This window comes from Anguilla rostrata, chromosome 17 (assembly GCF_018555375.3).
Source record: "Anguilla rostrata isolate EN2019 chromosome 17, ASM1855537v3, whole genome shotgun sequence".
Lineage (NCBI taxonomy): Eukaryota > Metazoa > Chordata > Actinopteri > Anguilliformes > Anguillidae > Anguilla > Anguilla rostrata.
In genome coordinates this window covers 11,491,315-11,507,875 of record NC_057949.1, presented here as the reverse complement: position 1 = coordinate 11,507,875, position 16,561 = coordinate 11,491,315, and the positions used below count along the sequence as shown (strand labels likewise).

Genomic DNA, 16,561 nt, shown 5'->3' with positions numbered 1-16,561 from the left:
TGGGTGCTAGCTAAAATGTAGACCGCCAACATTAGCCAGCTAAAGATAGATGTTACGAGCAGTTTGTCCATTAGTTAGCTACACTGGCTAGATGACGAGCCTCTTGCAATTTCAGACCGTTAGTATTAAATGCTACTGAAAGCATCATTCCCACACTATATTTTCACAATATGCACCTGTGTAATTTTGATATTTCCAGTTAGTGGTTCTACTGCAGTTTCAGCAGAGAAGGAAGATCGGTACGTGGAAGTGAAGTTTCCGACGAATAGTCACACGACTGCTGTACAGATGCATGAAGGGGTGCCACATGACTTAAATAACAAAGGAGAAGATCGTGGGTCTAGACCCACAGATCACCGGTCCGGTGCAGCTTGCATTACAGGCCCATCAGCTCCATGCAGACACACAGGTCTGCACAACAGCAAGAGTTGTGCAAATGTAAAACACGAAGGAGATCCATTTCCATTTTTGAAATATCAACAGTTGGGGGGAAAAAAAATAAAAAAACATCAAAAACTTCAAAAGCGCCAATTAAATGAATGCATCTTTAATTGTTGAATTTAATATTTTATTGTCACTGTAGTTGCTTTAATAACAAGTGAACATTCGCACACAAGGCGCGACCGCTTGGAGTAGAGAAACCAATCTGGGTTTAAGCAAAGGGAGACATGTACAACCAAGATATTAACATGATTTTGGTTTCAACTGGTTAATTTCTCAACATTTTTTTGTATTTTTTCTTCTTTCCTTTCTTTAAAATTATATATTTTTTTATTCCAAGCAAAACCCCTGGTCCACATGAATCATGTGACCAGCGCCACTCTCTCTGAAGAACTAAACAAAAAAAAACAAAAAAAGAAAAAGAAAAAAACAATAAGCTGGAAGGGAGAAGTTATCCGTCATAACCTTACTTGTTGACCGTGTGTGGTGGTGGGTAGTGGGGTGGGGTAAATGGGTCATGGGTGAAGGCCCAAACAATGGCATAGCTGAGCTCTCAATATGAGAAAGCTGACACACGTGGACTTTGTTTGTCTTTTCTTTTCCTTTTTTTTTTTCTTTTTTGAATTCGCTTAAAAACCGATTAGAAGTTTCTTTTTCATTTCATTTTGAAGCTGGTCTTGGTCAGGCGTAAGGAGGGAGAGAGCCCGGAGAGAGGAGTGCTGTGAATGGTGGGGCTTGGCTGCGATGCCCCCCCCCCTCTCCCTCCCCTCCTCTCTCCATCTCGTCAGGCTGTTCCGGAACGTTCCGCCGCTGCTTCAGTCCCTCTCCGCCACCAGCTTCAGCACCTTGCCGATGGCGATGGTCTTGCCTGCAAGGGGGGGGGGGGGGGGGGCAAATTGGCGGTTATGACGAAGTGGGGGTGAGCTACAGGTCGTGGGTTCATCCTGGGAATGCTCATTTCCATCTGTTTTCAGGCTTGTGCCATTTTATTATAACATATTAAAGTTTTATAATCTTACAAATATATATTCTCGCTGGTGGCCTGGTAGGGATATAAAATCCACCCTCCTGCATTGTGCTATTTACGTTTTTTTTTTTTAAACAAAGCCTTTAGAGGTTCCTTTTTGCTTTAATAATTTACAAAATTCCACATGAATCTCTAAGACGAAACAACGGGATATTTCCATAGTTTCATTTTTTTAAATTTCGATTTAAGTGCATGTTTCTGATTGGCCCAAACGGTTCTTCTATGCGATGAAGGACATTAACAAACCAAACGGGGCCCAGTCCCCAGCCTGGCGCACGAATGGCTGGCGGGGCGCGGAGGCCACACCCACCTTCGTCTCTCAGGGTGAAGCGGCCCATCTGGGGGAAGTCCTTGAAGGTCTCCAGGCAGATGGTGCCGGCGGTCCTCAGCCGGGCGATGCACACCTGGTCCTGCTTGACGAAGCGCGGCCGCGTCTTGCTCTTCTCGCCCGACTTCTTGTCCACCAGGCAGATTAAGGCCTGCGGGGGGGGGGGGGGGGATGAGAGAGTGAGGGAGGCGGGCACATGGGCGGCAGTGTAGTATAATGGGTAAGGAGCTGGTCTTGTAACCTAAAGGACACAGGTTTGATTCCTGGGTAGCTGCTGTTGTACCCTTGAGCAAGGTACTTAACCTGCATTGCTTCAGTATACATCCAGCTGTATATAAATGGACGCAGTGTAAATGCTATGTAAAAGTCGCTCTGGGTAAGAGCATCTGCTAAATGCCTATGAAGCTCAGACGGGCTTGGCCACATGCGGCTTCAGAGGATCTGGCGGCCCGCCTCCTGCACCGCCATGGTAGCGGAGCGGGCTCGGTGGCCAGATTGTATCTTATTGCCACAGGAGGGGGCAGCAATACGTAACTTCTTAAATGCATTTTTATTTTATTCATACCGTTCAATTCTGATTATTTACCAAATTCAGACGCGCACAAGGGTGCGATGGGCAGTGTTTTAACACGCCTGGGCAGAGGTGCGAACTCGCGGCAGACTCACTGTGATTTGCACTTCTTCGATGCAGGTGTGGATATGTAGAACTGCGTTGTACCCTGGGCAGATGATTGATTTGTGTTCGATGATTACGATCTATAAAAGGAAAATAAAAAACAATTACACACGCAAATTTTTATGTAACACACACACACACACACGTGCAATGATTTTCTTGAGTAGACAATGGAAAGTTGCAACTTTATCTGTACTAGGATGATGAAATATCCTGTTCAATCAATAAAAGTGTCAAAAATAAAACTGCTAAGCGAAATACAGACTGTGGCACTGTGTGTGTGTGTGTGTGTGTGAGAGAGTGTGTGTGTGTGTGTACGTGTGTGTGTGTGTGTCTGTGTGTGAGTAAGCATTCTGGGTTCAGGGTGTAACTGGCCTACGCAAACAGAGGTCAGGGCGGGGGTGTGCGGTACAGGCCGCGGGGCCTACCTGCGCGTCGAAGGTGCGTCCGGAGTGGCAGAGGTTCTCGGCGTTGCAGAGGATGAAGCCGGGCAGGATCTCCTCCTCCTCGATGCCCTTCAGCCGCAGCTTCAGGTTCTCCCCCGGAGAGGCGTCATCAGTCTCCACGTCATCAGAGAGCAGGCTCAGCACCTCCACTGTGTGCTGGGAGACACGCAACACCTTATATACACACAATACACACACTCACACACACACTCACACAGAGAGCAGGCTCAGCACCTCCACTGTGTGCTGGGGAAGACACGCAACACCTTATATACACACAATACACACACTCACACACACTCACACAGAGAGCAGGCTCAGCACCTCCACTGTGTGCTGGGGAAGACACGCAACACCTTATATACACATGCAGTACACACAGTACACACGCAAACACAACACACTTACACAATACCTTATAAACACACAGTACACATGCGCACGCGCACACACACACACACACACACACACAATACCTTATAAAAACACACAGTGCACACACACACACATAAATGGTAAATGGACTGCATTTATATAGCGCTTTTATCCAAAGCGCTTTACAATTGATGCCTCTCATTCGCCAGAGCGGTTAGGAGTTAGGGGTTAGGTGTCTTGCTCAAGGACACTTCGACACGCCCAGGGCGGGGTTTGAACCGGCAACCCTCCGACTGCCAGACAATCGGTCTTACCTCCTGAGCTATGTCGCCCCATAACATAACATCTTATAAACACACACAGTACACACGCATACACAATACACACAAACCTCACACTCGCACACACAATACCTTATAAACACACACAGTACACACATGCGAACGCACACACACCACTATTTTCTGGGGTGAGGTCATTCTTCACACACCACAGGGTGCAACGCCGTCGCCAGCGTTGCACTGAAATGTTTTCCTGCCCGTTGGTCACGAGACTCCCTCCCAACACCGCCCAAGCTCTAGCAGTGGTGCGGGCGACACGCTTCACAGCGGCCTGTGGAGAGCCTTACCCTGTTTGGCATCATGACAAGCTGCTGTGCTTTGCTGATACACCCGGACTCCAGCTTCCCCAGGATCACAGTACCCATGTCCTGCACAGGAGAGACAGACCAGGAGTCACCACAGCCCCAGCCGAGGCACTCACTCCAGTGGCTGGGTTCAAAGTTCGCCTGTGACCCACGCACAGGCACTAAGGCCAGCCAAAAACAAACCGTCCCAGGACCTAGCAACAGGGCTTTTGATCCGCAGCACCGAACCGCACACGCGTGTAGGCCCAAAAGAACCAGTGAATATTGCGTTCTCTCTGAAACGCCGGAGTGGAGTTAGGATAGCCGCTCGCCCTGCATTGTGGGATAGCAGTCAGGAGCCGGCAGTGGCTCCGCGCCCCAACCAGCGGGGGGGGGCGGGTCCGCGATCTCCGCGCTCCTCCTCACCTTGTATTTGTCCACGATGGGTAATCTGACCGGCCCGTCGGTCGATCTGTTGAAGTTTGGCAAACTGTCGAGATGTGGAATGAATGGCAACCCTCTGGAAAATAGACAAAAGATTCCAGACTTACAAAAAACAAAACATAATCAGGGAAGCATGTTATTACAATACCAGAACAGTATCAGAGGTGACCCATGCCCCCTCCTGCAGTGTTCCTGAAGCAGTTTTATAAAGCATTAAGACACCATTATATGTCATTCTGGTTACTGTAGGTATTCAGTTTTAAATGATAAGTGCCTTGGTCAAATAGTACAATGGTATAATGAGCCTGCATTGTTCCAGCTCTACTGTGGGCTCAAAGGGCTCAAACGAACCAGCCTGGTTTTGGCCTGGTTCTGGCCCGGGTCAGAGTGCCCGGGCGGGCGGGTAGGGGGGTGACTTACGTATACCAAGTGCAGAGCTCGGCGGGCTCCTTCAGGTTGGCGCCGGTGAGCCCTGAGCAGGGCATGAAGTGAATGTCCTTTTTGGGGTTGAATCCCACCTTCTTCAGAAATGGCACTAGTTTCTCCTTGCACTCCTCATACCTGCAGGGGGAGGGAAAAGGAAGAGCCCGCTGACTCCACCCACTTACTGCCACACGTGCAGACTACAGACAAATCACCCTCCTCCTTTTACAGACTATACCACCTTAGCGTTCACAACGAAGTACAACATGGAGTAAGTTCTTTCCTAAAAATCCAAAAATTTCCCCACATTTTCGGCCTCCCACCCCCCTGTATCTCCGGGCTGTGTTCAGTCGCAGCCGCCCACCTCTCCAAGCTCCAGTTGACCGTGGGGTCGTCCATCTTGTTCACCAGGACGATCAGGTGCTTGACCCCGGCCGTTTTCGCCAGCATGGCGTGCTCCCGCGTCTGCCCGCCCTTCTCGAACCCGGTCTCGAACTCGCCTTTCCTGGCGGAGATCACCTTCGGGAACGAAGACCAGAAACCACTTCAGCAAAGAGCAGGCCTGGCTATAATCACAAACCAATTTAGCTCCTTCTCCATCACCCAACCAGGAAGTACTAAAATCACACAAATCACAATGACAAACTACTAAACTATGGCCAGGATTCAATCAACAAGGCCTGTAACTGACTTACAATTACACTGAAATCTTTTTTTCTTGTACGCCGTGGAGTAAATCCACACAACAAAATCCATCACCGAAAGGAACTAGTCAATCCGTGTTTGTGAGGGGAAAACCATTTGTATTCCTGTGCGCGTCAGCGTTTAGGAAAGCTGCTGACTGAATACAGGCCTGTGAGAGAGAGTTATGGGGGTGGGGGTGTTCTCGACCCCCCCCCAAGCCGACGGGCCCTCACCAGCACGGCCAGGTCCGCTTGCGACGCGCCGCCAATCATGTTGGGGACGAAGCTCTTGTGGCCCGGGGCGTCCAGGATGGTAAAGTGCTTTTTTTCCGTCTCGAAGTAGGCTCGGCCCACCTCCACCGTCTTGCCCTTGTCCCGCTCCTCCTGGTTTGTGTCCAGAGCCCAGGAGAGGTACCTGCGTGTTGGGAGGAGGGAGGGGAACGTTGAGGAAACGCTACGCTAACATTTCTGCGTTGCCTCCAAGCAGAGCACAGAAATAGTTACTCCATCTCCGCTTCCAATGAATTCATTTAATAAGACGGAAATAACACAAATTCCAGAAAATAAAAATCAGAATTCAATATAGAAAACCAAGGGGATTTAAGTACCAAAGAAAACTCCACTGGTCAATTTCTGGTGATCATAAATTGTATTATGTGTAGCAGTCTGATATTCTTCATTTGTTTTGATTGGAGCTCCAATGTTTTGCCCTCAACACGCGCAGTACAGGCTTACTTCCGGGACTTCACAAGCTTAGGTTAGCTTAAGGCGTGCATGCCTGTCTAGTTAAAATATGCATGTCTGTGGTGGCCCCTGCCTATCTGGAGACACTGGGGCACGATGGGGGCGTGAGGGGCATGCTGGGTAAGGGCGCGGCTGAGGCTCACCAGGTTTCTCTGTTCTTCTCCTTGGCCTCCCTTTCATACTTCTCCAGGGTCCTCTTCTCCACCATCCCCGTCAGATACCTGCAGGGGAACAAGAGCGCCGTTCATTTCCACCCACATCCAACACGGACCGCCATTCAACACCGGCCGCCGCGGTCACTGCGCCAACCCCACTGACCGATGCAGCCTCCGCAAAACCACCCCAGTGAAATTAGGGCTCCGTCCACAGGCCGGTTCAGATTCCAACCGTTTTAAAAATGTTCTGCCGAGTCAATCCGACATCAGATCACCAAGCAGATAATTCCTAATACAGTCAGAACCAGAAGCAGCTCAGTCCAACTGGATATTTTTAAGAAGTTCAACTTGGTGCATTCACCATTAAAACAGTCGCTTTTAAGGTAGTGCGTGGCAGGACAGTTTGATCCAAAATAAATAATTAAAACAAAATGGATACCACAACAAAAAGACATTTTCGCTGCAGTTTTATCTGAGCTAAGGCACAGTACTCACATGATCTGTCCCCCAATTGTTGACTTCCCAGCATCTTAAGAGAGAAGATCAGACAGAGGAGTCAGTGAGGAGGGAATGGTTGTAGTGCTCACACACTCACACACATATGCACAAATGCACTAGCTCAAATGCACACGCAATCATCACAAGCAGTCGCACAACATTCGCTCACATGCACCGTCTCACGTTGGAGGCGGGGCTTCAGTCCACCATGGGGGCGGGCCAAGGCTCAGCAGGCAAGACTCACCGACGTGCCCGATGAAGACCACGTTCACGTGCTCCTTCTTGGGGGCGTCCGGAGGGGGCGGGGCTACTTTGGGCGTGGGCACCTCCTCCTCCTCCTCCATCATCTCCTGCTGTTGCTCGGGAGCAGGCCCTCCGTCCCCTCCGGGCCCGCCTCCCGGCTCCGCCTCATCTGGCTCCCCGCCCTTCTGCTCCCACGTGTCCTCTGTGCTCATCTCCGCCTCCCCGTTCTCCAGCGGCACTGCTGGGGAAACCACGCCCCTTTTAGACCACGCCCACCCAGGGCCCAGCACATCCCGCTACTCTCCACCAGCAGTCAAACTCACACATTGTGATTAAAAAATGAACCCCCTCCCCCACTCTTATAAATCCCAGCCACTGTAAGCCAAGTGTCGGCAGGGCAGTGCTATTCCACTTCGACATTTCATACCATCTACTCTTAATTATTTACTTCACCCAGTCATTTATTCAATGGCATTTTAGCCACATTTCCTTATAAGCTTGTGAACTAAAGACTCTTTTTGAGTCCCTACATAAAACCCATTTACTGTAGTCTAGCCTATGGTTAACCAGCATTGGGGAATACAGCTAACCAACTAGTAGATCCAGGGTACCTATCGGAAATAAATCTACATAAATCTACATAATAAACACCAGCCCTACAGGGAAATAGCTCTACACCTCAGGGGGTAAGCTCTGTGTGATCCACCTTCTGCTACTGCCACACCCAAACGCCACAGCGGCAGTTTGTGTTTGGCGGAAATGGTAACCCAGTGTTACACGCCGAGCAGAATCACTGAGGCACTTTCCTTTAAGGAAACTCTGAACTCAGTGGAGCAGACAGAGCAAAGGCCTCAGTTATCCAGTCAGATTATGCGCTCTGATCCAAGGGCAGCCATCCAGGGCACACCACACAGACCTCTGAGTGCGCACAGGCTGATCTTCCCTGCTTCTCTCCGCACGCCAAGAGCCGCGCCGCTCTCTTAGACACCCGAGGCCGAAAGCAGAACCCGGCCTGTGCTTCGCCCGAGTCGACCTTGAGCACCCCTTCTGACTGCGCTACGTGTCGCTGCCCCACGTTCGTTAGGTACAGCGCAAGGAGAAAACCGCCTCGGGCAAAACACATTCAAGTGTGGCTTTTACTTAAAAAAAAATAATGTAAAAAAGGGGAAAAAAAGGACATTTGCTTAAAAAGGTAGGCCTCCCACAAGCACCCGACCCGCCCGTTTACTCTGCTGCTCGTTCAGCCCCCGGCATTGTCCACGGGGTCAGTGGGCGGAGTTCTGATGAAAGATCAGTACGCCAGAGCCGCTCGTTAGCGCTGCACAGGCAGGGAGGGCCTAGCATCGCGGGCACAGGTGCGACAAGATGAGATCTCTGAGAAGAGGTGTCCCCAACCTCTCAAAAAGTAATCTACTGAAAGGGATCTCGCAACTGTTCAGGCAAAAGCCTTTTTTGACAGGTGGAATTTACATTACAGGCATTTGGCAGACGCTCTTATCCAGAGCAACGTCCAACAAAGTGTAGAACCATAACCAGGAACAAGTATGACGAAACCCCTAGAGAGAAGTACCGGTCCAAGTACAGGGAACAACCGCATAGTTCAACTTGGACCCTGATGGTTAAACTGATTAACACTAAATTTAATTTAGGAATTTAAGAATTTAAGAGGAAAGACGACGTTTCAATCAGAAGACCCTCCGAAATGGCTGATGACCCTTTCCCGTGAAGACATTACACACAGGGTACATACCAACAGGTTCTGCCACCTCCATGCTGACAACTGCCTCAGTGCCTAGAGAGGGAGAGCGAGAGAGAGACAGACAGATATTTTAACACTGTAAGCACAAACATGCAAGCACAGGCGAAATATCAACTGGTGATGTCATAAACATGCGCCTCTAATCTGTGGTTACACCGTGCTGTCTGGACGCTGCGTTTGCAGCCCTGAATGCGATTCTCTGATAGGCTGACGCGAGGGTTGGCTTTCAGGAGCTGCTGCAGATGAGTTAAAAGCCGCTGCCCAATTCTGTCCTCTCCACAGGTAAAGCAAGATCAGAGAACAGCCAGCCGTCAACTTCAAACTTATTACCATTTTGGCTGGCGAGCTAAATCCAACATCAACAAAATAGACGTCATCTATCATTTTGCATTTCTGCACAGACATCCACTGCCCAGTCAGGAAGAAACAAACTAGAGAAATCTAGAAAATGAACACATCATTACACACTGCTTCAATTATGGATCAATATTCATAACTCTGAGCACCTTCACAGCAAGCACTTGTCTCTATGCCTGCTGCAGTTAATGGAGAGGGAGCAGCAGGACTGCTGTTCGTGCTGGGTACACCCCGTGGTGCAAAGGAGGTCAGGTGTGCCAGCAAGTAGCTGTGGGACCCAATAAAGGGACTATAGGAAGCCTCGTTTCTGCAGCTGGTTCCTGCAAACGGACATGTTTCCAACAGGTAAAACTGTGTATTGAATAAGCGCTTAGAACAAATGGGGTTCCCCTGCCTTGCGCACACACACAGGCCTGTGCTAACCAGCTGCACACAACCAACATGGCCCACGATGCCAGCAGTGCCCCAAGAAGGGATTTTGTAACAGCCAACCGCACACGGCCACTGCAGCTGATTGGGCGTGGTCTCTCTGGCCACACCCACAGCATCGGCTTTAAAAGCTCGCGTCTCTCACTTCCGCTCTGCAAGCGAAACCGTTACGTTTCCCTCAAAGGCCACGCTGTGCCAGCGCCCGCAGCGGCACGCAGGGGGGGCGCCGGCTGACCCTCCGCCACCATTTCCCCTTCCTCCCGGCAGCCGCCGCGAGAGAGATAAGCCGCCCTCAGCCGAGACCTTCTGCCCACACCAAAGAGCGGCACCTACTAACAATAACGCTGCAGACAGACAGCAAGTCTGGCTCTTAAGGTATATTATTATTTTGTACTAACGTATAGGGTGCGCAAAAAAATAAAAACTTCCAAAATTCTATGCGGCGTACAACTGCAGGGAGGAGGAAACGACGCACGTCTGCAGTTTCTCAGAAGTTGCGATACTCTCTCTGAGCATGTGACAAGGACAGGAGAAAAGAAAAAAAAGAAATAACTTCACTTTAAAAAATTTTTTTTTTTTTTAAATTAAGGACACCAAACAACCCAGTTCCCAATGACACGTCTGTTATCCTGAGAGCAGCGTGACATCACTCTCATGAGGGCACCGCGGCGCTGTCTGACAGGTGAAACCACGGCTCACGAGGTTACGGGCTCCTCCTCAGCGGAGGGGTGTCCCACGCGCACCTGCGAACGGAAGGCAGTGTCCATTCACGTCAAGCTGCTCGAGCTCTTTTTGAAATGCCCGTCTCCGCCCCCTTCTCCAGTCAGCAACGGTGATGCTGTAACCGTGGCAATGCAAAAGGACACTATGGAGTCAGTTAAAGAGTAGCTTAATCCTTTTATCAATGATTGAGCACTTGTACTTAGCTTTAACTGCATTCAATGAGAAAAACTACATTTCCCAGCACACTTAAATGCGACAGAGAACGCAGCTCACAGGGCAGGGACGGCTTGTTGACCCATTGCTCTTTAACCTCGCAGGTGACGTCAACTTCATCAAACCGCACTGCTGCTCTATGATTCCCATTCACAAACAGCGCACGCAAATACCCAAGTTTCCCTTCAGAATTCTGAAGAAGTCTGTCGTTCACCATCAATATCTAACTTGCAGAGCTCACCAATTAGTCACATTGCTAGACTTCTTGTTCTGCAATGTAAAAATGAGTACAACAGTCACTTGCTGTAAATAGAAACAAGTTTACGTTGCATCACAAAACCTTCCATTAAAATCTACTGCTGGCACGAGCTGAACTGTCAAGCTAAGTCAATACCTGGAAACCAAATTCTCTAGGAATTATTAAAAACTGACAGAAAATTCCCTGCATTAACAGGTGCATCACGTTACCCAATGAGGTTTGGGTTATGCCTTTAACGCTCTGCAAAGTTAGTAGCTTTGGGGAAAAGAATAATGACCGAAATACTTTGTTTTACAGCGAGATTGCATCACTTGGCTCATAAGACACATTACTGCTCCGAACTGTAAGAAATGCAGCACACAGTCATGCGGCTTGGTTGTAAGAAATCACACTTTTTTCCATTAGAAGTGCAGTATATCGATTCAGAGCAAAATAAGTAAATTATACCTTACTCATTACAGGGATGATGACCAACTTGACAAAAGAGCATCTAGTTATCCCTTTCGCTGTGTACTTCGTTAATAGATCTTTGTAGGCTACATATGGTTATGTCTCAAAGACAGTTTTCTGTACATTAAAGTAGAGTTTATCATTATAAATACCACGTGATAAACACTTGCTAGGACTGTGTCTTATTAAGGACATGCATCATTTCTACTTCCATTAATTTGCCAGCCTAAACTTTCAGTAATTCGGTCATATGTGCTTGGTTCATTCATACAGACGTTAACAGATGAAGAAGCGTTTTTAAATGAGTACAGAAAAAATAAGAAAAACTGGTGTAACAAGGAAGAGGACCCTGTACAATACAGAAACAAACACTCACTATACACTCCTAGCTGAGCAACAGTGCTACTTTTTGGCAGCAGTTCAGTATAATGGTTAGCAACCTGCGTTTGTAGCTCAATGGCTGCGAGTTAGATTCCCAGTTGGGTCATTGCTGCTGTACCCTCAGGCAAGGTAATTAACCGGAACTTCTGTAAACATCCAGTGGTATAAATAGATTAAATACATAAAGACGCAAATAAAAATGTATTCTGTGCAAGTGGCTAAGGATCAGGGTCCCTGCTAAAAGCCTAAATGCCGTCTTCAGAAAACACTGTTCAACACTGCTGTGATCTGAAGCACTCCAAAGACCATGTTACCAATGGTTAATCAAGAGCCCCAGAATTCCACAGACTCCGAAGACCCTGCATCAAAGTGCTGGTGCAGGGCTGAGCTTTCCAAACCTGTTGATAAATGTAATGCATACTTATTCAGGCAGAAGAACGCTGCCATTGATCTTCAAAAGTGTAAACAAGCATCGGTATAAAACACAAAAGTGAGTGATTAATGAATACTTCCCCCCCTGAAACAGCAGAGCACTTGTCTTGTAACAAGATGCTTTCTGACAGTCTGTTCCTAAAGATTACTACGCACTTTAATGTGCTTTCAGTATTCCACAACACTATTTGAGAGACATTTGCTCTTACATTGGCTATTTACAAAATAGACAATGTAAGATGTACACAGTGTTTGAGAAATATTGGAGTATATAATTAGACAAAAATATTACTGTATACTGCCAGTAGTAGCGGGTAAGTTAAGAAGAGCGGCAAATAACACAGGAAAAAGGAAATTACGTTATTATGCCTGCGTAATATTACCATTCACAAATACCGGCATAAGTTACAGGTTCACCCTGAACAGAGGACTCTCGCGTGCGCTTTCGTGATACATTAGTGTCGTTCAATGAAATGACATCCAGGCAAGACCGTTTTAAATATTACGAGATAGCCCGCGAAAGTTAGCAACCTATATTAGGTAGCTGCATGCCTTTAGCCAACAGCAAAGTTTAACCCACCTTACCAGTCCAATGGGTTATCTTCAAGTCGCGAGCTAGCTAGCAAGCAAACGCATTGAAAATAAATTAACCGTTAGTTGGCTCAAGTACACCATTTTTATAATAACCGTCTCATAAACCACTCCCTATACTTTATGTTGATCCATGTGCAAGATAGCGGTAACGTTAGCTAAACCAGCACACGGCTAACTTAACACCTTGTCACCCTTTGTTAACCAACTAGCAAGCGTTATCTAGCTAGTTGGCTCGCGTGTAGTAACGTTGTAGCACAGCTGGTTAGCTAGCTCACAAGCTAACGGAGTCCCCAAAACAGATGTCACACAAGCTGCAGATGGCAAACAGATGTGGTATTTAACGTCGAGATAGCATGTTATCAGTGTTCATGCTTAGCGTGATAGCTGGCTAGAATGCTAGCGAATAGCCAATATGCTGATAATCTTGTAGCTAGCAACCGTTAGCCAGCTCACGCTACCTGCGTCTGTGATCTGAGATTTAGCGCTAACAGGCTAGCCAGTTGCTGAGTGTCAGAAAGCGTGTGCCGACTGTCGTGCTATGTTATCTACGTTCACTAGCTTGCTAGCTTAGCTAAAACTGAACTGTGGTCGTAAGCTTACCATCGGAGTCTGGATTTTCCGAAGGCCCTTTCTGTAGGAAGGCCGGAACGAATTCGGCGGCGTTAACGTTGGGGACAAACGGTTTGGCGTCCACATTTAGGGCGGTGAAGGCGGTCTGAAGTTGCACGTCGGCCGGGGCCTCGCCATCGTCCTCCTGTTCCCACGAATCAGGGGCAGTGTCTCTAGGGTCCATCGTTGATCTTTCTATTTACTGTAGCTAATGTGGTGAAGACTACGCAGTTAGCTAGCTGTGTAACCACCCACTAACGCGTTGTTTTGTCACCTCTTTAAAATCCTTTTAAAAAAAACTTTTCTCTTCGTAACGTGTTATTTTCTTTTTCTCCAAATAAAATAGCGCCGGTTTCTCACGGCGGCACCAGAGAAAGAGAGAGATCCGACTCAGCACTCAACGCAAGTCCTCGTGTGTGCCGATGACTCTCCCCAACCTAAGGGAGCGACGTTAACGGTGCATTCTGGAACATGGTGTCTTTTGAAATCTGTATCCCGATTAGACGCGCGAAGGTAGATGTACATAAACTACATTTCCATGCGAGCATAACGCGAATTGACGTCACAATTGCCGACGGAATTAGATTTTTTTTTTAACTAAACGCTTTCTCAACGCATTTGATTTTCATTGCTCGCAACAATGCAATGTGACTTCTCCAAACCAATGGGAGTCAACTCATTGAGTATGTGTTGAATTTAAAATTGCAACGCTTACGTTGCAAAACCATCTGCGAATTGCGGTTTTATTTAACAACATCAGGGTGGTATAACGAATTCACACAATGCAAGACAAAAAATATCTCCATTAAAAAGCAAATAATTACGACTCATACATGAAAATCAGAACTTGCATGGATTTCAAAGATATGATAAAATAATATTTATGCATACAAAAATAAGAGAAACATAAGGAATTTATGTTTATGCAAGAATCAAATGAATTCCACCTACATTTGAGAAAGCAGGAATTACACTACATGGCCAAAAGTATGTAGACATGACACTCATATGTGCTTGTTGAACATTTCATTTCAAAACCATGGGCATTGATATGGAGTTGGTCCTCTCTTTGCAGCTATAACAGCCTCCACTCTTCTGGGAAGGCTTTCCAGTAGATTTTGGAACATGGCTGCAGGGATTTGCTTCCATTCAGCCACAAGAGCATTAGTGAGGTTGGGTGCTGATGTTGGGCGATAAGGCCTGGCTCACAGTCTGTGTTCTAGTTCATCCCAAAGGTGTTCTGTGGAGTTGAGGTCAGGACTCTGTGCAGGCCAGTCAAGTTCTTCCACACTAAACTTGGCAAACCATTTATTTGTGGATCTCACTTTGTGCACAGGGGCATTGTCATGCTGAAACAGGAAAGGGCCTTCCCCAAACTGTTGCCACAAACTTGGAAGCATACAATTCTTTAGAATTTTATTGTATACTGTAGCATTAAGATTCACTGGAACTAAGGGGCCTTGCCCAAATCACGAAAAACAGCCTCAGACCATTATTCTACCTTCACCAAGTTTTACAGGTGGCACTTTGCATTTTGGCAGGTAGTATTCTCCCGGCATTCGCCAAACCCAGATTCATTCATCAGACTGCCAGATAGTGAAGTGTGATGCATCATTCCAGAGAATGCATTTCCACTGGTCCAGAGTCCAAAGGTGGTGTGTTTTACACCACTCCAGTGGACTCTTGGCATTGCGCATGGTGATTTTAGGCTTGTATGCGGCTGCTCGGCCATCAAAACCCATTTCATGAAGCTCCCGACGAACAGTTTTTGTGCTGACATTGCTTTCAGAGGTAGTCTGGAACTCGGTAGGTGCTGCAACCAAGGATTAATTAATGAAATGGAGTCTGCCATGGTGGGTCACAATTGGTTCTGCCTAGCCTAACCTGCACTGTGGGAGGAAACTGGAGTACCCAGAGAAACCTATGCAGGAATGAGGAGAACATGCAAACTCCATCACAGGGGATCTTCTTGCAGTAAAGCAATAGTGCTGTCCACTGCACCACTGTGCCACCCCTCTTCCCCCTTTCTGTCTTCATGGCCAGAAGGACACAATCACCCACAGACACAGGAGATCCATTGATCTTTTTGTCAAAATGTTGTTTCGGACGTGATTGTTCTCTTGTTGTGTGTCTCTGGGCGACTTCCACGGACTGTCTCAGGTCTTGCCTCAGGTTTATTACATTGGCAATCATGATCACCACTTTCTCATCCCTTAGTTTTGACTGAAGCATGATATCAGCTGGCATTCGGGGAAGCCTGCCAAACATAAGGTAGAAGGGAGCATCGCCTGTTGTCTCATGGCTGGTGCAGTTGTATGTGGAAGTCAAGGTATTAATCGACTGAGCCCACTCATGCTTCTCCTGAGGAGCTAAGGTTTGAAGCATACTACCCAGGGTTCCATTAAACCTCTCAACACTCATTTCCTGCAGGGTGGTAGGCTTTAGTGTGAGATTTGTGGACATGGGTCAAGGAGGTCACAGGGTCTGAGTGGACTCTCTTGGGGAAACCATAAACAGAAATAATCAACAGCTATTTTGACACTTTTTTGCCTTGGTTGGTAAGGGGAAAGCAAATGAATGGCAAGGTGAGGCAAATGAACTAGAGGAGTTTCCCAGGCTGCAGTACTCCTTGTGTTTGGGTGGCACTATCATGACTTGATTGCCATTGTTGACAATTCAAAATTGGGGAGGAAAAAAATGGCGCATCAGTGATTCATTGACTGGAAACTAGGGGCTTTATCTGGGCAAGCCAACTGACAGCCACATAAACCAGGATTTTAGATTAGATCGAGAAAGAGCCACTGGGCTCCCAGGAAATGTGACACATTATTCAGAGTAGTACATTATAGTACAGCGCTATCTGTCAAATTCGGTCGAATCTGACTGCGCTATATTACCAACACATGCGTAAAAACTGCTGTTCAGAGTTTGAATGGAGCGTTTCTCACTGGTAATATTACCACCAGCCAGTAGGTAGCAATAGAGACCAGAGGAAAGAAAAATATGCATTTCGCGATTCATTTTGGGTGTAAAAGATGAGGGGTTTTCTTTAGAATAAAGTTGGAGGTTAAGTCTTGTCCGTACAACACTAAAAGTAAGGTTAACAATGTTACCATGCATTTGACAGCTGGGTTTATACATTTTAAACACCGTAGTGCGAGACAATGAGCTTATCGAGTAAAGACGTGACCGCTAATTTGAAGGATATTAGCTGTCAGTGCAGGCGTTTAGACGACATCGATGTTCT

The 16,561-nt window shown here is 47.3% G+C and overlaps 1 protein-coding gene across 2 annotated transcripts; it reads right to left on the bottom strand.

The window, feature by feature from the left end:
* Nucleotides 1-546: 546 nt before the first annotated feature.
* On the bottom strand, nucleotides 547-13,765 carry LOC135243154 (eukaryotic peptide chain release factor GTP-binding subunit ERF3A). 2 transcript variants are annotated; one of them, XM_064314754.1, is made up of 14 exons: nucleotides 13,306-13,765; nucleotides 8,859-8,900; nucleotides 7,110-7,349; nucleotides 6,863-6,896; nucleotides 6,356-6,433; nucleotides 5,703-5,883; nucleotides 5,150-5,304; nucleotides 4,783-4,923; nucleotides 4,345-4,438; nucleotides 3,922-4,002; nucleotides 2,901-3,074; nucleotides 2,463-2,552; nucleotides 1,779-1,947; nucleotides 547-1,309 (listed from the first exon to the last, which is right to left on the bottom strand). In XM_064314754.1, the coding sequence occupies exons 1-14, from the start codon at nucleotides 13,496-13,498 to the stop codon at nucleotides 1,257-1,259; spliced, it is 1,725 nt and encodes a 574-aa protein (XP_064170824.1). In that variant the 5' UTR covers nucleotides 13,499-13,765; the 3' UTR covers nucleotides 547-1,256. The 2 variants fall into 2 exon arrangements, with proteins under 2 accessions (XP_064170824.1, XP_064170825.1); XM_064314755.1 differs by having other exon boundaries at nucleotides 7,110-7,346.
* Between the last annotated feature and the right edge of the window lie 2,796 nt (nucleotides 13,766-16,561).